Source organism: Ovis canadensis, chromosome 11 (assembly GCF_042477335.2).
Source record: "Ovis canadensis isolate MfBH-ARS-UI-01 breed Bighorn chromosome 11, ARS-UI_OviCan_v2, whole genome shotgun sequence".
Lineage (NCBI taxonomy): Eukaryota > Metazoa > Chordata > Mammalia > Artiodactyla > Bovidae > Ovis > Ovis canadensis.
Genome location: NC_091255.1, coordinates 45,224,062 through 45,248,684, shown reverse-complemented (window position 1 = coordinate 45,248,684; position 24,623 = coordinate 45,224,062). Strand labels below are relative to the sequence as shown.

Genomic DNA, 24,623 nt, shown 5'->3' with positions numbered 1-24,623 from the left:
GAGTGATAACTGTGTCATGATGAAAATAGCAAAGTAAAGATTATGTGTAGTTCAGAAAAAGAAAGGAAGAGAGAAAAAGCTTTCAGGATTTCCCCCTCTCCATCCTAAACATACCTAGGTGTTTTTCATCTTTAGTACACACTTTTCTTACGATCACATTTCTATCCCACTGGTGTTAGTTTTTCCATCTTTTTGCTAGAGGGTATACTTTCCAAGGGCAAGAACCATGTCTAAATGAAACCATAAACTCTTTCAGTGCTGGCTGCAGTGTTTGTAAGTGATTAATTAATGTTGAACATCTGTAATGTTGGTGTTTGTATGATGAATAGTTAAGTCTGGATAAGATTTTACTCTAAGATACTAATTTCCAGGGAGGCATCCTTCACCATCTTTGAGTGCTACACATTCAGACTGTGAAACAGTAAACATATTATGGTTGACCAGGAAGAATTTACTGTAGGCTTCACAGGTGGCGCTAGTGGTAAAGAATCCATCTGCCAATGCAGGACACATCTGCCAATGCTGGACACGTCTGCCAATGCAAAAGATGTGGGTTCCATCCCTGAGTCAGAAAGATCCCCTGGAAAAGGAAATGGCAACCCCCTCCAGTATTCTTGCCCGAGAAATGCCATGGACAGAAGAGCCTGGCGGGCTACAGTCCATGGGAACGCAACGAGTTGCACACGACTGAGGGACTAAGCACAGCATAGAATGGACTGAGTACTATTAAGGATGGTATTAAAGAAATGAGACATGCTCTTACCATAAGATCTCCTTACCAACAGCTGGGGAGCCAGAACACTAAAAAATAACCTTAGGAACATACCAGTAAGTGCAGAATAAAAGTAATAGTGTGAAATTAAATGCTTAAGTCCTGAGGGGATACAAACGAAGACTAAGCAGGAGCCCTTTCCAAATAAGATCTTATGTGCACTTCAAACTAAGTAAGTTATTCAAAGATATCTATAGTAAAGACTAAAAGCTAAAATAATAAAAACAAAATACCAAAAGCTGTGTGCCCTAACATTAGCCTAGAATATATCTCCCTGGTGGCTCAGATGGTAAACAATCCACCTGTAAGGTGGGAGACCTGACTGAGTTCGATCCCTGAGTTGGGAAGATCCCCTGGAGGAGGGTCTGGCAACCCACTCCAGTATTCCTGCCTGGAGAATCCCATGGACAGAGGAGCCTGGCAGGCTGCAGTGCATGGGGTCGCAAAGAGTCACACACGACTGAGGGATTAAGCACGCAGAATATCTCCAAGGAGAGTGTTAGCTAAGGGTCTGGAACTTCAATCCTTCAGAGTCCTCTGTTTAGCACATCAATCAAATGATCCTAAATTAACGACTGAGCCTGCCTGGATCCCACCCATGCGCTCCGGGGCAAGCCTTGGTCTTCTCAAGGCTCTTTTGCAAGGCTAAATCCTCAACGGGCTTCCCTTGTGGCTTAGCCGGTAAAGAATCCGCCCGCAATGCGGGAGACCTGGGTTCGATCCCTGGGTTGGAACATCCCCTGGAGAAGAAAAAGGGTACCCGTTCCAGTATTCTGGCCTGGAGAATTCCACGGACTACAGCCCTTGGGGTCGCAGAGTCGGACACGACTGAGCGACTTTCACTCACTCAAATTCTCATCGTCTGCTATCCACTTCCCTGCCTTTAAACTCTTCTAGCCCTACATCTTCCACAACTTCTTCTTTCGAGGCTCCCTCACTATTATTTAAAAATCAGTGCCTGAGATCCAGCTTTACTAAAAATATTCCTTCCTGTTCCTCCGTCCCTCAACTGTTGGCTGAAGCAGCTGAGTTTCGAGAGGTCACTTGGGCTCATGAAGTTCAACGCTTCTGTGGCTCTGGCGCACACAGATGCACACACATTCTCATCCTGCGGGCCACCCAAGGCGCTCATAACCATACAGGATGGGGTAAGGAGACGGGTGCTCACCACAGAGCTAAACTGGCTCTTCTTTGGAGCTACAGCTTCTGGAGAATGGTTCGGTCTCCTTCCGCGATTGAACGAATTAATCTACTTGATGTTTGCTAAAGGGCAAGGACAATGTCTCCTCTACCAGACAAGAAACTTCCTGGCGATGGACGCTACCCTTTCGTTCCTTTCCCAAGCTCCCATTCCTCACCATTTTGACACAGGATAGCTGTTAAAATTGTTTCATCTGCAAAATATCCCTTCCCAACTTTGAGTTTATGCCCATAAACGGAAACGTCCTTTAGCCAATTCGGCGACGAAGGGGTTAAATCTCAGCAACCTGATGGATTCTGGGGCTTTCCTTCCTCGACTTCAGAAATTAAAACGACCAGGAAGGGAAATTTTGCCCTAGGTAAAGATGAGAACCGTTAACTTCAATTGTCTGGCTTCTGCCCCAAACAGGAATGGCTACCTACGCCTACAAAGGGTGCCATTCCCCTAACTAAACTTGGCTGGCCCCACTTTCCACCACCGGAGCCACTTCCTGCCCAAGTCCAAAATGGCGCTCAGTAGCCTCACCAGGGTAACGAACCTCCCAGCATCCTCTTTGACCCGAACGTCATGTGACGCAAACCCCAGCCGGAAGTGGAGGAAAAAGCGCCTCAGCCCGCGGCGCCTGCGCAGAAGGCTCTAGACGCTGAGAAGCAGGAGGCACTTGGGATCGTCCGCAGGATTGGGACTGCTACACAGGCCGCCACGGAGCCCGCCGGAGCCACCGTTCCTGCTGCTGCCGCCGCTGCCCGAATCATAACCGTCGGGCCGCAGCAGCCGGCAATGCCTCGAAGGAAGGTGAGAGGAACAGGACGGGAGGGATGGCGGGTTTCTAAGGACAGTCGTTTGAGAAACATGACGCAGTTGGCCACGCCTCATAATGATTGGGTTCCAACTTCCCGCTCCCCCGAACCTAGCTTAGCAACCCTCTTCTGTCCCTACCCAACAGAAAAATGTGGGCCCGACCCTGGCCTCGGCCTATGGTTGCAACTATTCCCGCCCTCTGCTTGCCTGGCTCGGAGGCGTTCTTCTCGTTAATTGGTCGCTGAAACGTCTAGAAACATATTGATTGGCTGGTGACACCGCCCATTTGGGCTCAACGGTCACCTCCCCGCGTGTGGGGGCGGTGTATGGGCCCGGCTCTATCGCTGTCCGACAGGCCGTAGAGAACGATCTCTCCTCTCTTGATTGGCTAGGCCTGCCAGTCTGTCCTGTGGGGGCGCGGTTTATCGGGACCGCGGTTGGGTGGCTCGAATCCCCTCCCTTCCGTCTGATGATGCTCACAGAGGCAGAGTTTTGGAGCATCCTTCCTTTCCCCGCGGGGGACAGAACAAAGCCGAGAACTGGGTGGTGGAAAACCAGCGCCCACTCCCCAGGGATCTCACTCTGGCCTGTTGCTCCTAAGCTGTGATTTTTCCTTGTCTGCTTAGTTAGCGCCTACAAAATGCAGTTCGTTAAATCAGAAACTTTATAAAATTAGATGGGGTTTATGAGATTACCTAGGGACACCCCCACCCCTTCTTTTCTCAGCTAAACAAACAGGCTTAATGGAGTACCCCAAGCCACTCAATTAGGCAATGCAGAGCCGGGACTCCAGAACAAATCTAATTCAACAAATGTTTATTGACTGCTTGCTACCTGCTGGCTGCTGGGGATTCAGAAATTAATTAGACATGATCCTTGGCTTAAGGAAATCTGAGTCTGATGGGGAAAACAGACTCGTAAATAACTTGAAAGGATCTAGTAAATTCTCTACTTGGCAGTAATAGACAAAGCTTAATGGCACGAAAGTGAGAGAGCAATTAAGTCTACTATGGAGTAAGATGGGAAGTAGATTAGTAAAAGCCGGGAGAGAAGAACTCAATTCCATGATCAAGCCGGGAAGGTGATGGTCAAAGATAATTAGGGATTCAATATCTGAGTAATTGGACTGGATGACTTTTAAGACTCCCCTTTTGTTCTGCCAATTTTCTGTGGCTGTCTCTGGAGCCTCCACTCAGTGTCTGGGCAGATTAGCTTTGGATATTTGGAAAGTTTATTGTATTTTTGTTCATTTCTGCAGAAATGTTTCTCTTCCCAGAGGCTTTCAAGTATTTATACTTTTTAATGTCTCCTACAGTGATGTACATTGATAGGTGGTATTTATATTAAGGCTCACCAAATGCAACAGTAGTACTGGTGCCTTGGAATAGGCCCACAGTTCTTTCTGCAGTTCCCAAATACAGAGAACTTGTGAAAATGTATGCTTTTTAGTAGCTTATTTGGTGGCATAAACTGTCCTGAGGCGATTTACAGTTTTTGTGTGTCTCATTTAGTGTGAATGTTTATAAATTTTGCTGCAGAAAGGTTATTATTTGCAGATGTATGCAAATTTTTCTCTTTCCAAAAATCTAAAAGCTTATGAATTCTAAACAACTGGTGCTTAGGAGTTTGAATAAAGAACTTAGTAATTTGAAGCTTTAGTGTGTGTGTGGTTTTTTTTTTTTAGCAAATATGTTTCCCTTTCTGGTTTAGTAAAAGGTATAGTGTTAATAAAAGTTAATACTTTTATTAGCGCAGTTGATAAAAGTTATCTCTGGCTAACATGCCTCAGAAGGCTAACAATTGGTAAATAATTATTAATTGAAAAGGTGATTTTTAAAAACCTTCTGTTTGCTACTGCTACTGCTGCTAAGTCGCTTCAGTCATGTCCGACTCTGTGCCACCCTATAGACAGCAGCCCACCAGGCTCCCCTGTCCCTGGGATTCTCCAGGCAAGAACACTGGAGTGGGTTGCCATTTCCTTCTCCAATGAGTGAAAGTTAAGTCGCTCAGTCGTGTCTGACTCTTAGTGACCCCATGGAGCCCCAGAGGAGCCTACCAGGCTCCTCTGTCCATGGGATTTTCCAGGCAAGAGTACCTGAGTGGATTGCCTTTGCCTTCTTCAACCTTCTGTTTATGCTTACCTATAAGTCTTTATGTGCAAGTCACTCCCTTCCCCCCTTTCTTAAAGCACTTTTGGCATTCAAGTGAAGAAACTTTAAAAGTAGATAACATAAGAAAGAAGGATATTACTCTCTTTGCCCCTAAGTTCTTTTAGGACCATGACATTTTGAATTCATGTGTGGTTTTTAAAAATGTAATAGCTGTTCATGGAGACTTTGAACAAAAGCTACAATAAAGTTCAGTGGGGTCTAGCACTAACATTTTTCTCATTACCCTTGAGTTACTGTAAGTACATGTTTTATGTCAATCAGACTGTTTTGAGTAAAATACTTTATTAAAGTTTGTGGTACTGACCTAATGAACTTGTTTTAGAATTATAATAATACAGCAAGAATTCTTCTCCTGTATTTATTTAATAAAGGTGCATTATTTGTCAGTTGTTCCATTTAAGTAAATAAAAGGAAGGTTTGAACTTGGTGTTATCAGCATTACAATCTGTTTTATTTCCAGTGTTAATTCAAACCCACAGAGTAAATGTTTCTGTGCTAATATCTGAATCTATGGTGTTACAGAGGAATGCGGGGAGTAGTTCAGATGGAACCGAAGATTCCGATTTTTCTACAGATCTTGAGCATACAGATAGTTCAGAAAGTGATGGCACATCCCGGCGATCTGCTCGAGTCACCCGCTCTTCAGCCCGGCTAAGCCAGAGTTCCCAAGGTAAAAGGCAGCTTCCTTTTTCATGATCACACCTCACAGCTTATTGGACATTGTATTATTGTGCTGGTTAATGTGGAAACTGGTCCCTTGTCTGAATGTTGATGACAGAATCTGGTAAAATACAGAATAAATGGCTGTGAAGTATCACGTGTTTAAAATGGTTCCATTTGGGGAACTGTCTGATTTGTAGACCCAAAAGAACCGTGTCTGGTTTAATAGATATGTGAAACGTGAATGTCCTGAGTCATTTAATTTTTTATAGATTACAGTTTCCCAATCAGTAAAATGAGAGTGTTATCTTTTCACTTCCTAAAAGTGGTTTAGGCCTAGGGACTTCAAGTGGTCTCTTGAAGAACTTGTTATTGTAGGAGGCCCAGTACTTTGAAGTGAAGTGAAGTGAGTTGCTCAGTCGTGTCAGACTCTTTGTGACCCCATGGGCTATAGAGTCCATGGAATTCTCTAGGCCAGAATACTGGAGTGGATAGTCTCTCCCTTCTCCAGGGGATCTTCTAGGTTGATCTTCTTTGATCAACCCAGGGATCAAACCCAGGTCTCCCACATTGTAGGCAGATTCTTTACCAGCTGGGCTGCAAAAAAGTCCCAGTACTTCTAAAACCATGTTTAATTATACAGTATAGTCAGGTACAGTTAATAAAAAGAAACAGTTGACCAGCTGTCAATTGTAAATACCCAGAATTTTGCTTTGGTAGTAGAGAATGGGAAATCTTGGTTTTGGAAGGTTCTGTAGTGCAATTGGCCATCTGGGCTTAGATTTGGAGGGTATCCCTGACTCTCCTGGCTCTGCTCTGGGATTCTCTGGGAAAGACAGAAATTTGTAATTAATGCAGAAAGCGACGATCAATTAAGAGATAGTAAATTAAGAAGGAAAATATAAAATACTTTGATCACTTAAATAGTATTGATTTGGTTATTGCTGTATGAGCATGTTGCAGAATAAGAGAAAAACATCTATTCAAGCAAGAAAGTGGAAACATTCTCTTTTAGCAACTGTTCTTTATTTTTGAATCTAATATTTGAGCTGAAGTATAGATGTCTCTTGATTTCGCAACTTTAAGTTTTTATCTTTTGGTACAATGGAAATATTGATAAATGGCTACTATAATTGAGGTACTATGCTATATTCTGGAATACCATGATAGAAAAATCACACTTCTTGCCCTCAAGGTGCTTACAGTATAGTGCAGGATGTAAACTGATACGATAATGCATTGTGGAGTGGGCTTTGAGAGAGGTTGGCATAGAGTACTGTGAAAGTCCAGAGGTGGAAATCTTCAAGGATCTAAGTAGGAATTTACAAGTTGAAAATGGAAAAGTGGTACTATAGGCAGAGGGTATAGTATATGCAACAGATTGTGCATAAGTGTTCTTATAAAGTAATTGGCCATGCACTGGATAGCTGAAAGTTGTAAATATTCAAAATAACTAGGAATTATTAGGTTGGGGCAAAAGTAATTGCAGTTTTGCATTGTCGAATTTTGCCATTTGATACTGGAATACATTCTTAAATAAAAGTGGTTATCTTATTTCAATGCGCATTTCTTGCTTTATGTTTTTGCTAATGAGTTATTACTTGCTGTTTATCTTTATATGTATTTTAGACTATGGAGATGATGTTAGACCTAAAGCAGATTTGAGCGATATTCTTGTTCAAATTCAAAATGGGTCATAAAGCAGCAGAGACGGTTTGCAACATCAGCAACACATTTGGCCCAGGAACTGCTAATGAATGTTCAGTGCAGTAGTAGTTCAAGAAATTTTGCAAAGGCCTTCAAGATGAGGAGCACAGTGACCAGCCATTAGAAGGTGACAGAGACCAGTTGAGAGCAATCATAGAAGCTGATCCTCTTAGAACTACATGAAGAAGTTAACCAAGAACTCAGTGTGGCTTGTTCTACAGTTGTTTGGCATTTGAAGCAAATTGGAAAGGTGTAAAAGCTCGATAAGTGAGTGCCTCATGAGCTGACCACAAATCTAAAAAAGGATCGTTTTGAAGTGCCATCTACTACTAGGTTGGTGCAAAAGTAATTGTGGTTTCGGACTGTGAATTTTAAATCATTGTAACTAAGCTCAAACACACCTTTATTAATCAAAATAGGAACCATTACAATCAACACATTATTGCAAACAAGAAATAAATTTATTTGTGTAGTGTAAAAATCCATGCTTTAGAATTCAGCGAACTCTTGAAAAGCACTTTCTGCCTCCTGCTGATTGTGGGAGCATTTTCCCTGCAGAAAGTTGTCAAAATGCTTGAAGAAGTGGTAATCGGTTACTGAGAGGTCAGATGAATATAGTGGATGAATCAAAGCTTTGTAGCCCAGTTTGTTCAACTTTTGAAGCGTTGGTGGTGTGATGGGTGACCAAGCATTGTAGTAGAGGAGAAGTCTGTTGGCCAGCATTGGTTGCAGGTGTTGCAATTTTCAGCGCATCTCATTGATTTGCTGACCATGCTTCTCAGATGTAATGGTTTCAGAAAGCTGTAGTGGATCAGACACCTGCAACAGGCCACCACACAGTGACTGTGACCTTCTTTTGATGCAAGTTTGGCTTTGGGAAGTGCTTGGGAGCTTTTTCTCTGTCCAACCACTAACCTGGTTGGTCGCTGGTTGTCGTATAAAATCCACTTTTTGTCGCCAAGTCACAGGTCATAATCCGATCAAGAAATGGTTCGTTGTTGCATAGAGAAGACAACACTTCAAAATGACAATTTTTAAAATTTTTGGTCAACTCATAAGGCACCCACTTACCAAACTTTTTCACGTTTCCAATTTGCTTCAAATGCCAAGTGACCATAGAGTAGTCATGTTGAGTTCTTGGGCACTTTCTTGTGTGTTTGTAAGAGGATCAGCTTTGAAGATTGCTCTCTGTTGGTTGCTGTCACCTTCTGATGGCCAGCCATTGCATTCCTCATCTTGAAGGCTCTTGTCTTCCTTTGCGAAACTGAACCACCACTGCACTGTACGTTCATTAGCAGTTCCTGGGCCAAGTGCATTGTTGATGTGTGAGTTGTCTCTGCTGCTTTATGACCAATTTTGAGCTCAACTTAAAAAACTGCTTGAATTTGCTTTTTGTCTAACATCATTTCTATAGTCTAAAAATAAACAGCAAGTAATAAGTCATTAGCAAAAAAAAATAAAGCAAGAAATATGCATTAAAATGATGCATAACATAACCACATATATTTAAGAATGTATTCCAATATCAAACAGCAAAGTTCAGCAATGCAAAACAAAAGTTACTTTTGCACCAACCTAATACCTGAGCCCTTGGTCTCTTTCTAGTTACACTTTATCACCAGTAAGTCACACAACTCCTGAGGACACCATTCACAGTATGATTCATGTTAGATGGCCCTTTCTAAAACAAAATGTAGACTACATTGTAAATGGAGCCCCTTGGAGATACACAAACTGAAAACTGAGCTGTGTGCTAACTTTTACACAAGAGTTTGAGACTTTCAGTTTTCTTTGAAGAATCTGTAAGATTTACATATTAGGATCTTTTTTTGTTTAAAATAGACTTTAACTTCTGAATTGCCTTTATTCCTGTAAGTATCTTTAGATTGGAGATGTAAAAGAACTGTTGGCTGCTTCAGAATAGATTTTTGCATCCAAAACTTTTTAAAGTTGTAGCCCTGCCTTACCCTTTATGAATCTAGTATTATTTTGTTTTAGAGTGTCAGACAGGGTAATCAGGAAGAAAAAAGGTCCTTAAAGAAAGGAAATATTGGTTTTTCATGTTTTTACATAGAATCTTTGTTATTTCAAATATTGGCCACTTTTTTTTTAAGAAAGTAAATATGATGCCATCAAACCAACAGTCCATGTTGGCAGGCTAGAAGTTCAGTAGTCCATAGTCTTGGCTGTAAGGCCTCTGATTTGGCCTGGTGAATCACAGCCTCAATAGCCTACCATTCATTCCCCATTACTGACAGTCATTCCTCCTCAGAACTACTAAAGATGTTATATCTTTAGTAGTAGAGTATCTCTTTTCTGGTGGGGTAAAGAAAGAAAGAGCATGTAGCTAATATTTATAAAGCACTACATTTAGATATCTAAGGATCTTATTAAGTCCCTTATGTGAGTTATTTCACTTATTTCTCACAGCGAATGTGTGAGGAATGTGTTACTAGTATTTTCCCTTTTTTAAAAATAGATCAGGAAATAGGCTTGGAGAGATTAACTTGCCCAGTATGCCCAACTAGTTAGTATGATGAAGTGGAATTGAATTACATTCAATCTTGATTCCAGTGCCTAAGCCATTAGTTCTGTGCTGTACTGTACCTCTCTGCCATCTCTATGTTGCTTATATTTAGGAGAACCTACATGCTAATAAGTCACACTAATGGAATATAAAACAGATTTCTTTCTTTTTTCTTTAATTGTTTTATTATTTTTAAAATCGGGATCAGATTCCAGTCCTGTTCGAAATTTGCAGTCTTTTGGCACTGAGGAGCCTGCTTACTCTACCAGGAGAGTGACCCGTAGTCAGCAGCAGCCTACTCCAGTGACTCCGAAAAAATACCCGCTTCGGCAGACTCGTTCATCTGGCTCAGAAACTGAACAAGCGGTTGACTTCTCAGATAGAGGTGAGTGGGTGTGGGTGATTTGGAGTCATTACAGAGAGGATCTAATCAGTTTCATCTTAAAAGAGGCTTGGAGCCGCTGCAGATAGATGCCCAGTACAGAACTCAGCTGGGTGATTGCAGTTTGTCTGATTCCTTTCTTACCTCTTGCTGAGGACAGTTTGATACTCTGCTGTTCTTGAGGTCCAGAGTAGCTGGATTATTATTTGATCTGGCTTGCAATAGGCAAAAGAAACTGACGACCTCTTACTCACAGATGAAGAAGGCTTAAAGCAGATTTTCTTACAGTCGTGCTTATGGGTCCATTTATGTCTGAAGTTCTGAGGAGGAATGACTGTCAGTAATGGGGAATGAATGGTAGGCTATTGAGGCTGTGATTCACCAGGCCAAATCAGAGGCCTTACAGCCAAGACTATGGACTACTGAACTTCTAGCCTGCCAACATGGACTGTTGGTTTGATGGCATCATATTTACTTTCTTAAAAAAAAAGTGGCCAATATTTGAAAAAACAAAGATTCTATGTAAAAACATGAGTTACTAGTTTCTTTTGAAAAATGGAAAGCTCTGGGAACATTAGGTGGCCATTCACCACATAACTGACTAGAACTGAATAGTAGTTATCCCTTTGAGAGAGACAGTTGGCTCTTGATTTGGCCTTGCTCAGCACTAGTAGGCATTTGGTTTGCAACACCTGATTCAGAGTCAAGTCCTTTCACACTCACTGCTACTGCTGAGTCACTTCAGTCATGTCTGACTCTGTGCGACCCCATAGACGGCAGCCCACCGGGCTCCCCCATCTCTGAGATTCTCCAGGCAAGAATACTGGAGTGGGTTGCCATTTCCTTCTCCAGTGCATGAAAGTGAAAAGTCAAAGTGAAGTCGCTCAGTCGTGTCTGACTCTTAGTGACCCCATGGACTGCAGCCCACCAGGCTCCTCCGTCCATGGGATTTTCCAGGCAAGAGTACTGGAGGGGGGTGCCATCGCCTTCTCCTTCACACTCACACCAGGTGTGTTCAGTTTCATCCAGAAAGAATCATTTTCATTTATATTCAATCCTATGTATCTCCCAGCAAGAGAGTAGGATGATAATGTTTTTTAAAAGTTTATTTCCATCCAGGTTTGATTATTCATGATTTGGGGCTTAGGAGAAGCACAAATTAGAGAAATGTATCATGTAAACCTCAAATGGAATTTTAGTCAGAATTTAAAGTTGCAGAAGAGGAATGCTGTTATTAGTTTTTCTTCATTTTCCATTTAGTTTTATGGCAGATAAATGGCAAAAGTTCCTGATTAAATCACAGAAAGAGGATCTTGGGAAGCCTGTAAACTCTTCTGAATGTAATAACCCTCTTAAGTAAAATACACTCTGTTCATGAGTTTTACCAATTGTTTTACTTTAGAAACTAAAAATACAGCTGATCATGACGAGTCTCCACCTCGAACGCCAACTGGAAATGCCCCTTCTTCTGAATCTGACATAGACATCTCCAGCCCCAACGTGTCTCATGATGAGAGCATTGCCAAGGACATGTCCCTGAAGGACTCGGGCAGTGATCTCTCTCATCGCCCTAAGCGCCGCCGCTTCCACGAAAGCTACAATTTCAACATGAAGTGTCCTACACCAGGCTGTAACTCCCTAGGTAAGTGTGCCCCCACCTCATGACACTGTGCATTGTGTGGTTTTCTTTCTCTCTGGAATTAGGATCACTCAGAAATGTTTAGTGCTCCATTGCAACTTAGCTTCTTAGGCTCTTCAATGACCACTGCTTAGGATAACACTGAATTGTTCACTTGGATAAAAGCATTCCTGCTTCCTGGCTTATTGTCCATAATAACAGATTTAGTTACAAGGAAATTAACTATGATGCACCGTTCAGTTTATTGAGAACTCTTCCCAGTGAAAAGTTCTTTCATTTTTCCAACAAAAACAAAACAGAATGTCAGTTATCTCCAAATACCTCATTGTATGGTGCATAGTTCAAGTGTACCGAGGACTAGTAGAGTGTAAGGTGAATAAATTATGGTTATATGGCCATAGCTATTAAGGAAATGAGAAAAACAGTTTTTTTGGTCAAGAGGTACTGAAGGTGAGGAGTATGGATGAGACCTTGACCTTTTGTGACTTTTAGGCCTTGTGGCTTTGTATGCTTAGGAAGTATAAACTAGATAAATATTTCTTCTCAGATAGATGAGTTATATCATTGTTTCCTTAAGGGTTATTTTTTCTCCTTACTGAGGGATTCTAGTAATGTTTTAAAAATCTTCCGTGTGTTCTTTAAGTGAGCTTAGGTGCAGATGTTGGTCTAAACTGTTGTCTAGAGTTGGAAGGTGCTGATTGGAAGACAATGGGCCTCTCTTTCTGTCTATCAATTTAGCATTTGAATGTGGCCTCCAGGTTCAGAAGAAAGGTAGAACAGAGAAAGTTGCTGCTTTGCAGACTACCAGTATGTTTTCCCTAGTATTTGGATCCTTTCTTGGTCTTAGCAGCAGTTTCTTAGGTAATTTCAACCCATCAAATGCATAACTAGAGCAGAGTTCCCCTGGATGCTGTACCAGTTGTTACTTGAGGTAGTTGTTTCAGACCTAAGTCAATTTCCTTGAGATAAATAATGAAAAACTAAGAGTAGATGGTATTGTACAAATACTAATGCAAGAGATAGCTAATATACTTTAAGAGGATCTCCTTGCCACACAGCAAGAGAAGGAATTTTCAACTCTGCTTGTTGCTGTCCATGCATCCTTAAATTGTCCCGTTTATTTTATGTACCGTTTAATCAGTCATTCAGTGCCTACTGAATGTTTTCCTGGTGCAGGCACTGTTTTAAATTCTGGGGGTGAAGTTGTGATCATGTCAAATTCCCTGCCTCTTGTAGCTTGTGGTCTAACAGGGGAAGACAGACAGATGTATAACACATAATCCGCTAGAGATGTGTGCTGTGAGGGGTAGGATACTGCACCTACACACAAGCGTGCCTGTGTAGGGAGAGCCACTCTGCTATGCCGATATTTGAGCAGAAACCTGAAATAATTGAGAGAGTGAACCATTTGAGTATATGGGAGATAAGCATTATGGGCAGAGGGAACAGCAAGTGGACAGGGTCTGGGGCAGGAGAGTGCTTAGCCACCTTGAGGAATGCTTTAGGGGCCAGTATGCCTGGGCAGATAGACCAGAATGGGGAGGAGGAGATGAGGTTAGAGTAGGGGTCTGATTTAAGTGTTATTTATGCCCTGAACGCAGTACTCTTAATGTGGTAGACCGGAGGGTTAATATTAATCTTTTGCATCATAGGAAAGTTTACTTTGACTTTTGGTTTTAATGTCAGGCGAAGCTTGGAAAGTATGAACTTGAGCTTCTGCAATGATTCTTGATCCTGTTCCACTCCTCATTGTAGCCAAAACAATGTCATTAGGTTTGAGGGTGGGTTGTTTTTTTTTGTTTTTTTTGGTATGAAAGTATGATGTCCTTATGAAAAATTAAAACCGTATAGGAGGGCTTGAATGCTAAGTAAAAGTTCTCCTTTATTCATATCCCCAGAATATGTCCTAGGTATAAAAACTACTATTGGTAGTCGTGTATGAATACTTCTAGTAAGTTCCTATACAAACATAACACATGTATATGTGCACATATATTTCTTTCTCTGTTGTTACTTATAAAAAGGAATATGAACAATGATTGGTTTGACATCTTAGATATTTTACATTGTTGGCACTGAGAGGTCCCTCTTGTTTAAAGGATACGGAGAATTCCATTATATTTGAAAGTTCAGAAATTACTTGAATTGCCCTGTATTGATTTTTATATTGTTTCTCAATTTTTAACTTCTTTTCAAAGCTATTTAGAACAGTACTCTAATGATAGCCTTGTATGCATGTATAATATTTTAGTGTCTTTCTAGAGATCTATTGGATGAATTCATGGCAGTGGAATTGCTAGGTTAATAGAACAGCTATCATTTATAAACTTTTAATATAGGCAGATTGGTTTTAGTTTACATATTATAAAATAAAACAAACTTGAATAACTTATTCAGAAGTTACAGATAGATGCATGATATCTAAAAGGCTTGCTAGAGCCATGATGCTTTACATTTTGTACATAGTATATGATCACTGAGGGTAGTCTTTGGTGTCTAAGATAAATGTGTGGATCTCTAAGATTGCATTTTTAATAATATGTGCTGTGCTGTGCTAAGTTGCTTCAGTTGTGTCCAACTCTGCGGTCCTATGAACGGTAGATCGCCAGGCCCCTCTGTCCATGGGATTCTCCAGGCAAGAATACGGGAGTGTGTTGCAGTTTCCTTCTGCACAAGATCTTCCTGACCTAGGGATTGAACCCGTGTCTCTCTTAACATCTCCTGGATTGGCAGGCAGGATTTTAAATAATATAGTCTCGGAGAAATGGCAGCCTGCATATTATTGTATTAACTCTTGTCTTGTTCTGGTGTATGTGTACTCAGTCATGACCAACTCTTTGTGACCTCCTGGACTGTAACCTGCCAGGCTCCTCTGTCTGTGGAATTTCCAAGCAAGAGTATTAGAGAAGGTTGCCATTTCCTCCTCCAGGAGATCTTCCTGACCTGGGGATCAAACCCACGTCTCTTACATCTCCTGCATTGGCAGGTGGATTCTTTACCACTAGTGCCACCTGGAAAGCCCTGTATTAATTCTCCTCTCCCGCAATACTTGCACTATTTTTTTTACCCTTTATTTGTTTATTTATATATTTTTTGGCCGCTCTGCCCAGCTTGCGGGATTTTAGTTCCCCAACCAGGGATCAGCCCTGGGCCCTTGGCAGTGAGGATGCAGAGTCCTAACCACTGGACCACCAGGGAGTTCCCTGTTGCTGCTACTGCTGCTGCTGCTGCTGCGTCGCTTCAGTTGTGTCCAACTCTGTGTGACCCCCGTAGACTGCAGCCCTCAAGGCTCCCCCGTCCCTGGGATTCTCCAGGCAAGAACACTGGAGTGGGTTGCCATTTCCTTCTCCAATGCATGAAAGTGAAAAGTGAAAGGGAAGTCGCTCAGTCGTGTCTGACTTTTTTGCTACCCTTTAAAGCTTACTCTATAAATCTTGTATGATTTTTAAATCTCTTTTAAATGTCTCCTTTACTACAAATTAAGTGTCTTTTTTCCATGAAAGAAAGAATTTTGTAGATTTGCAGTTTAACTTAGCTAATTTATCTCGCTAGCATTGTCTTACCATCTGTCTTAGATGTTTGATGAATGTTTTGATCGAAGAGACATATAAAAATGAAATAATTACCTGTGTATTTTCACAAACCATGTGAAAAACAGAAAAATAAATACCCCTTTAGATAAAAAAGAGCTTTCGGTATTATCTTTTCTAATATTTTTCCTTCTTTCTCTTGCACAAACTGCCTGTTTAAAAGTTTGATTACGTATTTTAAAAACAAAATAGCAATAATTTAAAAGTTTGATTATAAAAGAAGCCTAAATCTTTAAACAGAATCAGCCACCCCCTCCACAAAAATGAATATATTTAATCTGGTCCAGAATTACCAAAGTATATTTCCTCATATGTTAGAAAAGACCACTTCCATCTCCATTTTCTTTTGGTTATTGTAAGAAGTTCAGTTTAGATTGGATAACATTGCACAGTAGAAAGCATACTTATTATACATATGACTTAATCAGTTTAGCATAGGAAAGTTAAGTTCTACCAAAAGAAAATATTCTTGCTTATAACTTTGTGCATTTTAAGTAAATTTATGGGTTTCTGACATTTTGGAATTTGAGAAATACTTGATCAGAAAAGAAGGAACTACAGTTTATATTGAATATATGCAAATATGTTCAGAGATGGTTAGGTCCAACCTGTAGAAGAAAAGAATTTATTATGGGTGCAAGTTATGACCCTTACCTTTGATGGATTTAATCTGTAATCAGACATATACTTGATAAAAATGGTGTCGTAAATAAAGGTTTATTTTAGTGAAAACTATTACTTTCCAAGCTTAGATCTTTCATCTTGAGGTTAAGTTTTTTCTTCTTTTAACAGGACACCTTACAGGAAAACACGAGAGACATTTCTCCATATCAGGATGCCCTCTCTATCATAATCTCTCAGCTGATGAATGCAAGGTAATTATATTGTCACTTATTCACCATATACTTATTGAGTGCTTACCGTTTGCCAGGCACTTGGCTAAACAATGGGGATACAGTGTGAACAAGATGGGCAGGGTCCTTGTTCTTACATACTAGTGGAGGAGACATTATTCAACCGCTGTGTTTAAAGAAAGGAAAACAGACTAGTAAAAGAATTATTGTCTGTAAGGAGTGCTTTGAGAAATTAACAAAGGGATTATCTATGGAATATTTGGAACGTCACCCTCTAATTGCATCAATATTTTCTTTTGAAATTTTTCTTCAAAGATTGCTAGGGACCTTTTCCATTAAGGAATAATTTGCATAAATATGTGATCTCAGTATTTATGCATTAGTTTCTCTTACATATCTATGAAGATATTTTACTTTTTAAAGGTTTTTCTAAATTCTCTTCCTCTTTGTCTACTTCTATGGAAAAAAGTACTTTTCCTTTTTGTTACTCTCAATCATACCTATTCTTGGCTAATTCTTGTCTTACAGTCTTGAAAAATACAGTTCTAAATAACTTTTGGAATCTGAAATAATGAATTTAAGAGTAGAACCTAAGACCCTATTTTGTATGGATCTGTCTGGATTGTTGCTACCAAGGAGGAACCAAAAAACGAATTATGGGCAAACAAGTTAAAAATGTTATTAATTAAACACATTGCTCAGGTAGTATTTGGATAGGGTATCCAGGTTGGTTAGACCAAAGTATTAATTGTTGCTTTTGTGGTGATTATTTTGCTAACAAGGCCAGTATAACAGGTTTATTCCTGTCTGGGCCAGATTCCTCCTGAGAAAAATGAGATTCCCTAGTTAACGTTAATCCTCCCTGATTCAGGAATGTATTCTCTTATTTACAAGTGGACCACAGGAGGGAAAGCTTTTTTACGTGTTGTGTTTAGTCTTTCAGTAAAGTATTATACTTTCGGTACTTAACGTGAAGTTTGAGTTTGTGGACTCTTAACCCTTTTTTTCCTTCATCTCAACTTTCTCTTATAAGCAAGGCAGTTTATTCTGCTGACTGTAGAAGTGATAGGTCTTGCCATTATCTTCCTGTTAGTGTGAGACCAGATCAAAATAGGAATAGCTCTTCCATCTTCTCCTTCAGAAGCTGACGAAGCATTAGGTGCTTCTTTCTCTGAAAATAACTCTGATCCCTGTTTTTTGGGATTTGTCTGTTACTGCTTGTCTTTAAATGTAATGATCTAATACTATGGATAGTTTCACATAAATGTCTTCCTAAGGTATAAAATTGTTGGATGATAGCAGTATGAACATGTTGCCTTAAGCAGTTTATTTAAAAAAAGAAAGACAATTTTCAGTTTGGGGAAGAAAATTTTGGAAAAAGAAACATATTTCTTGAACTTTACTCTTTTGTGGTCTCTGTTACAAAGGGAATCAGACTCAGGGTAATCCATCTTTACTACTGGACCATGTGGTTAGAGGATCAGGAGTATTTTTTAGAATCTCAAATGGAAACATTAGATTAATTCCTCACATTTATTAAAAGCCCCAGAGTTTTTAAAATACTTGGCATGCACAGAATTACTCTGACTTTACCGATAAATGATTGCAATCCGCAGTATTACCATTTTTATTCAGTCAAAAGACCGTATTCAGTGAGTTTACATTTTCATGGGGAGAGGTATAATCAACATAGAAAATTAGTATGAATTTCATTTAGTGGTAAATGTTGTGAGAAACAAAAAGACTAAACAGAGAGTGACTGTTCTGGAGGTGACGGTGGCACTGCTTTTTCTTGGGCTACGGAGAAAGACATTTTATCTGAGTCGTGGGTGATGGCAAAGAGGCAGTTGTGTCTAGATGCTAGAGCAGAAGGATGGGTGAGCTCAAAGGCTGTGAGGTGGGGGAAAAATGGTTGGGTTTGAAGGATGGAAAGTAGGCCAGTGTGGCTGAAATGTGATAGGAAATGAAGAAGTAGGATCCAGATCATCAAGGGCCTGTAGGCCTTGGCAAAAGGAGTATGCTTTTGTTCTGACAGCCATGGGAAGCATTCAGAGGGCTTTAGCAAAATACCAGAACACTTTTGAAAAATCACAGCTTGCTGGTATGTGGAGAGTGAACTGGAGGGGGAAAGAGTTGACACAGGGTAGACTTGTGGGAAGGCTACTCTGAGGTTCAGGCAGTAGATGGTGGCTTGGACTGTTGTCAGTAGAGATGGTCAGAATTGGTTGGACTCAGGATGTGTTTTGGAGAGGGGCAGCCTGATAGACTTGCTGAAGAATATCATGTGAGGTGGGAGAGAAGAGAAGAATCAAACATCATCGATGTCCAAGTTTTTGACCTGATTGGTTGTTTAAAAAGTGTTACTATTTATTGCTATAGAGGAATTTTGGGGTGGAGCAGATTTGTGGGGGAGAGTTAGTCGCCCTGTTTTGACCATGTTGAGTTTTAGTGTTGATGTGAAATAGGCAGTTGGATATGAGTCCTCACTGCCCAGTAGATGAATCTGAGACTGTTGGCAATCGAAAGTGGTTTATCTAAGGTCATAAATGTAGTTAAGTTTCCCTTTAGACTTGATCTCAAGTATCTAACCTTTTCTTTGTACTTCTTTACTCTGTTCTTGCACTTCCTCACACTTAGCATTGCACAGTGGAAAGAGGCTCAGACATCAGCCTTAGTTAAAATCCTAGCTTTACCACCATCCAGGTGTAATTATGTCACTTTCTGATTCTCGGATAATGGCTGAGAAAACAGAATATGAAGCTTGCCTTATCTGTTTCTTATACAGATTGTGCTAATGTGAAGACCCTTTGAAAGTAAAAGTACAGTGTAAATTCAAGGGATTACTGCTGTATTCTTACGCTTTAAGTGAACATAGTCTTAGAAGCAGGTGGATTGATTGACGTTGTTGATGGTTGCAGGTGAGAGCACAGAGCCGGGATAAGCAGATAGAAGAAAGGATGCTGTCCCACAGGCAAGATGACAACAACAGGCATGCAACCAGGCACCAGGTATGGGCCTTGCTAAAGCTCTGGCCGTTCACAGTTGGAGAGCCAAGTCTTGGATTCTGTCTGCCCCATGACGGTTGTAGCTATGTCCACGCCTCTTGTTTCCTGTGCTGTGTGTTCATAAGTGGTCTTCAGTCATAAACTTAGAAACAGTGCTTTTTCCAAATAGTAAATTTTCTAGAAACAAAACTTCTACATCATGAAGGAATCATGCTACTTGTGATAATAATAGGTAATCTTGATTATTTGAAAGATTACATTCTCTGCTCTGTATCCTCATTTCCATCTACTTTCTAACCCATTATAATTTACTTTCAGGCCCCATTACTCTGCTGGTATGTTTCCAATGGCACCAGTGACTTTTTCTTAGCATTGATGCTTGTTGATTATGTCATTTTTCTTCTACTTTTCTTTTCTGTTGGATTCCAAGATGCTGCTTTGCTCTAATCTTTGTCTCCCTGAACATTCATGCACATTGATTATACTTCATTCCTTGTCCCCTCCCCTGCCCTCGAATGCCTTTGGTGTTTTTTCTTGCTGTTTTTCTGCCTAGAACTCTATACTTTTACCAAGAAGAGATTGTGTTTTTCCATCAAGGCCTTGTGCAACTCTTAGCTGTTGTCAGAATTCTTCCCTAATCTTGTACCATTAATGAATTTCTTCCTCATGTATTCCTGTTTGTAATTCTCAGAATGTTAGTTTAGGTTTTGGCACATTTTATATACTCACAGCTCATCATATGGATGTCTGTTTTTGTGGTTAGATTATAAGTGGATAGCAGAGGAGGCATGGTGACAGGGAGAAATTTGACTTTGGAGCCAGACAGGTCTGGATTTGAATACTGAGATTCTGTTACTCTAGCTGTGTGGTCTTAGGCAGGTCAGCTAACGTCCCTGAATTTTATTTCCTTGAATAACACCTACCTGGCAGTGTAGTCAGCTAAACTATGCATGTAAAGTACCTGTCCTCAGTGCTTGGCAGGTAATAAGCACTCAGTAAGAGGTGGCTACACGTCTCTTCATTGTTTATCTTGGGTTCTATTCTTATTCCGTTTTTAAATTTTTATTCATTTTCCGTATTAGTGCTTGGAAAGCAGTAAGCATTCAATAAATGCCTAATGAATTGAAATGATCTTTATTTTATTCCTGTTGTTTCCATCCTTAATCTATATTCCATTTGGATTAACATTAAAGAAAGTACATTTCCTGACCTCATCTTAACTGACAGGGTAGTGGTCTATGTGACGAGGGAACCCCATTTGGAGTTTAAAAATCACTGCAGCATTCACAGTGCGGCTGTAATAGACTTTGCATCCCACCGCCACCGTTTTTCTCTCTACCCTTTCTTTGGTGTATGTTACTTTGATTTAGAGACTTAATTACATAATGAGTTTTCTAGCTAGCTTCTCAATTTTCTCCTTTTCCTTTTTAGGCACCATCAGAGAGGCAGTTGCGATATAAGGAAAAGGTTGCTGAACTCAGGAAGAAAAGAAATTCTGGGCTAAGCAAAGAACAAAAAGAGAAATATATGGTGAGCATAAGTTAAATATTTAATAGCATGAACTCTTGTTATCACATTTGATTCCTTTTGGTTGCTAAGATTCTGCTTTCACATTTGCCATTTCGTATGCTCTGTAACAGGACTCTTCTTTGGCAGTTAGAGTTACTATATATATAATTCTCCAACAAGAGTGGGACTGGGCGTCCTCAAAAAACAGTTAGAATTTAGATTAAAAAAATAGAATCTTCTGGTTTATAAACCTCTTTAGGTTTAAAGGGTTAAATTTTCTTGTTTGAACAAATACGATGTTAAAGATAAGGAAGATTATTCAAGCCAAGCATCAGTCCATTTCTTTAAATGAAAGAATAAAACACCTACACGATAAAAGGTTTTAATTGGGTGATATATAGTAAATCTTTTTGTAGTTTTTTATTTTTCTAGTTTTAAAAATAGTGTCCATTTATGACTTCCCTGGTGGTCCAGTGGTTAAGAGTCCACCTACCAGTGCAGGGTACATGGGTTCAATCCCTGGTCCGGGAAGATCCCATATGCCTTGGAGCAGCTAAGCCGTTGTGCCACAACTACTGAGCCTGACTGATCTGCAACAGGAGAAGCCAGTGCAATAAGAAGCCCCCTCATCTCAAGGAAAAGTAGCCCCCACTCACTGCAACCAGAGGAAGCCCATGCACAGCAGCAGCCCAGCAGCCAAGACCCAGCTGTAGAATTGGGCTTTCGGGTGAAAGTTGTATGCTCCCCTCTGTCTTGTTCAGTATTTTTATCTACAAGTTGGGAAGAGATGTAATAATATGATAATACCATTTATTATGTGTTTATGTGCTAGGCAGGCACTGTGATTATGTTGCTACCATAATCTTTGTTACAAAGATGGATGATATTTTGGCTGTTTTATCGATGGAAAACTGAGATTTAGAGAGGTTATTTTCCCAGAATCATAAAGGTAGAGAGTGTCTGAATAAAAGCTCCTGAAATTTACCTTGACATCTGCTTTCTAGTTTGGGCTGAACCTTCCTGGTAAAAGTGCTAGCTGGATTTTTTAAAGCTTTTTAAAAAAGTACACAAAACTAGAAGAAATACTTAGAACCCAAGGCTTAGATGACAGAGCCCAAAATTAAAAAGATACCCATCAAAGGGGCCCAGATTAGCCAGAAGAAATTTTAATAGGGGTAAAAGTACTGGTGAGTGATTTCTTCATATGCTAATATATGAGTAAAGTCTACAGCATTCTTCCTGGAGTGAGCCTTCTGATGCTCTTAGCTGTTATTTTCTACTGTCTTCCGATCCTCTTCACCTTCTGCTAGGAGGTGGAGTCTAAGAAGGAGTGGGAAGGGCTAGAGTTGAAGGTTAAAAGGAGAGTTGCCCCTATGGAATTTCTTGCTTGTGTAAGGATACTTGTGTACTGACTGCCATGGTAAGATTTTATATTATTTATTTAAAACTGGATTATTTTTATGATTCTAGTTTTCAATAACTGTTCCCTCTTTTGTCCTTGCTTAATATTTAGTAAAGCATTTCTCAAGGAGGTTAACCTTTTTTCCTGTAGACTTGGACTGGAGTTCTAAGGTGGGAGTATTCCAGTACCTTTGGTGGATTGTATTATAGTAGGTGCAGCAATTCAAGGGAAAGAGTTTACAAAAGCCTGCTTAGTCTAGCTGCTCCTTCCTGTAGATTTTTTTTTTCAGCCTGAAGTCTTAGAATTGAAGGCTTAGAGATTCTAGTTTTTATTTGGTTTTGTTTTTAAATGAGTATTCAACTAGATTTCAGGGTTCTAGGAGTTGGTAGTGCATTTGGGTTTTGTTATATTTTATTGATTTGTTTTGCAATGCACATTTTCAGAGGAAGAAATGGAAGCATAAAATTCTGAAGAATGAAACTCTCTTTTGGGGTGGTGGTTAGGACATTTCCTTTCCAGGTTCACTAGAGTGGATAGTAGGTATCTTCTGGAATTAACCTGTCTGATAAATAGTTTGTTTTGTACTTGATCCCTAGTGCCTAGTATAATGCCTGGCAAATATTAATAGTAGGTACTAAATAAATAAGTATGGTTATTCTTGGCCCTCTGGTTGGCATCCGTTGAAAGGCAATAGGTTAAGTAAGGCAATGGCACTCCACTCCAGCACTCTTGCCTGGAGAATCCCATGGACGGAGGAGCCTGGTGGGCCACAGTCCATGGGGTCGCTAGGAGTCAGACACGACTGAGTGACTTCACTTTCACTTTTCACTTTCATGCATTGGAGAAGGAAATGGCAACCCACTCCACTGTTCTTGCCTGGAGAATCCTAGGGATGGGGGAGCCTGGTGGGCTGCCGTCTATGGAGTCGCACAGAGTCAGACATGACTGAAGTGACTTAGCAGTAGCAGCAGCAGCAAGTTCTTAGAAGCAGAAAGTATCATGCTCCGGTTATTTTCCTAGGAACACAGGCAGACCTATGGGAACACTCGGGAACCTCTCCTGGAAAACCTGACGAGCGAGTATGACTTGGACCTTTTCCGAAGAGCACAAGCCCGTGCTTCAGAGGATCTGGTGAGTATTGAAACTTCCAAGATGAGGACTACTTGTGAGGGTCACTTGGAACTGCCAAGGAAAATTAGCAGTCAGTTTGCTAGGGATTAAACATACCTTGCTGCTTGACCCTTTTTCCCTTCCCCCGGACATCCTTATTTGAGACTTCCTTCCCATTGATATTTAAAATTAATTACCCCTCCTCCCTTCCTTTGTCCCTTAAAGTTTTCCCTCTCCACCTCAACTCCTGGAAGGACCTGTTTGGTAGAGGTAGTTATCTGGATAGAACAGTGGGTGCCCCTTTGTGTCAGTTGGATAATTTGTAATTCTGAGAACCCCTAGACTGGAAGGTACCCCTCTGTTGTCCTCTTAACCTAAATAGGAACTCCCCTTTGTGGGATTGCTTCAGCCTTTCATTGTAGCTATAAAAGAATGGGAGAGGAATAATGATCAAGGTTGTTGTCAGATAGTTTAGCTAATTTAGAATCTGACAACTATGTTGTCAGATAGTTTAGAATTCTGATTGAATGAATTAAATATGTCCAAATGGCAGTCCACTCCAGCACTCTTGCCTGGAAAATCTCATGGACAGAGGAGCCTGATAGGCTACAGTCCATGGGGTCGCAAAGAGTCGGACACGACTGAGCGACTTCACTTCAAAGAAACTTAAAGTTTGTAAAGTGAATTTCATCTTCCTTTTTTAAAAAAAAATTTATAATCAAATACTTTATTTAAGAATTCTTGATGATATAGTGGTCCATGGGCTGGTTGGAAAAGAATTTCCAGACATGAGGCAGGATGAGAGGAGAACAGAGTTTCTTAGAGTGGGAGATGTTATTAGAACAGCAGACTGGCTCAAGGGAGAGCTGACCCCTTTCTTGGGCTAGTTGCCAATTTTTATAGCCTCAAGGCAGAGAAAATTCCAGCTGGAAGGGTAACATTAAGTGACTGGTTAGAAGTTTCAGGGTGGGGTATTTTACCTAATGGAGGGTAAAGGACCTGGCTGATTTAGATCTAGAAACTCATGGCAACAGTTGTTACTGACCTTGGTTAATTACAGAAATTTTTGTCCTGTGACCTTGGTATAAGGCTCCATAGAGGAGACTTGTTGAAATTTTGGGAGAGGCAGGGTTTGATTGCTGCCCTTATTTAGGCTGGGCTACCACTGCCAGTTTTCTCTATCTTACCCTGGTACTGAACATTTCCTAGGCCAGCTTTTCAGAGCTCTGCCTGATTATTCTTCAGAATTATTTCTGTGACTAACTCATAGCCACTGAGTGGGGACAGGTATTC

At 40.4% G+C, this 24,623-nt stretch overlaps 1 protein-coding gene across 2 annotated transcripts in view; it reads left to right on the top strand.

The window, feature by feature from the left end:
• The first annotated feature begins 1,842 nt into the window (after nt 1-1,842).
• Nucleotides 1,843-24,623, top strand: part of KAT7 (lysine acetyltransferase 7) — a 36,777-nt gene continuing 13,996 nt past the window's right edge. Inside the window, exons 1-8 of one of the 2 annotated variants that reach the window (XM_069543164.1) lie at nt 1,843-2,768; nt 5,468-5,615; nt 10,048-10,224; nt 11,624-11,863; nt 16,243-16,325; nt 19,223-19,312; nt 20,741-20,839; nt 23,241-23,351. In XM_069543164.1, coding sequence (XP_069399265.1) covers nt 2,754-2,768; nt 5,468-5,615; nt 10,048-10,224; nt 11,624-11,863; nt 16,243-16,325; nt 19,223-19,312; nt 20,741-20,839; nt 23,241-23,351 — 963 coding nt within the window. In that variant the 5' untranslated portion in view covers nt 1,843-2,753. The remainder of the gene's footprint in view (nt 2,769-5,467; nt 5,616-10,047; nt 10,225-11,623; nt 11,864-16,242; nt 16,326-19,222; nt 19,313-20,740; nt 20,840-23,240; nt 23,352-24,623) is intronic. The other variant, XM_069543165.1, reaches the window with a different exon arrangement.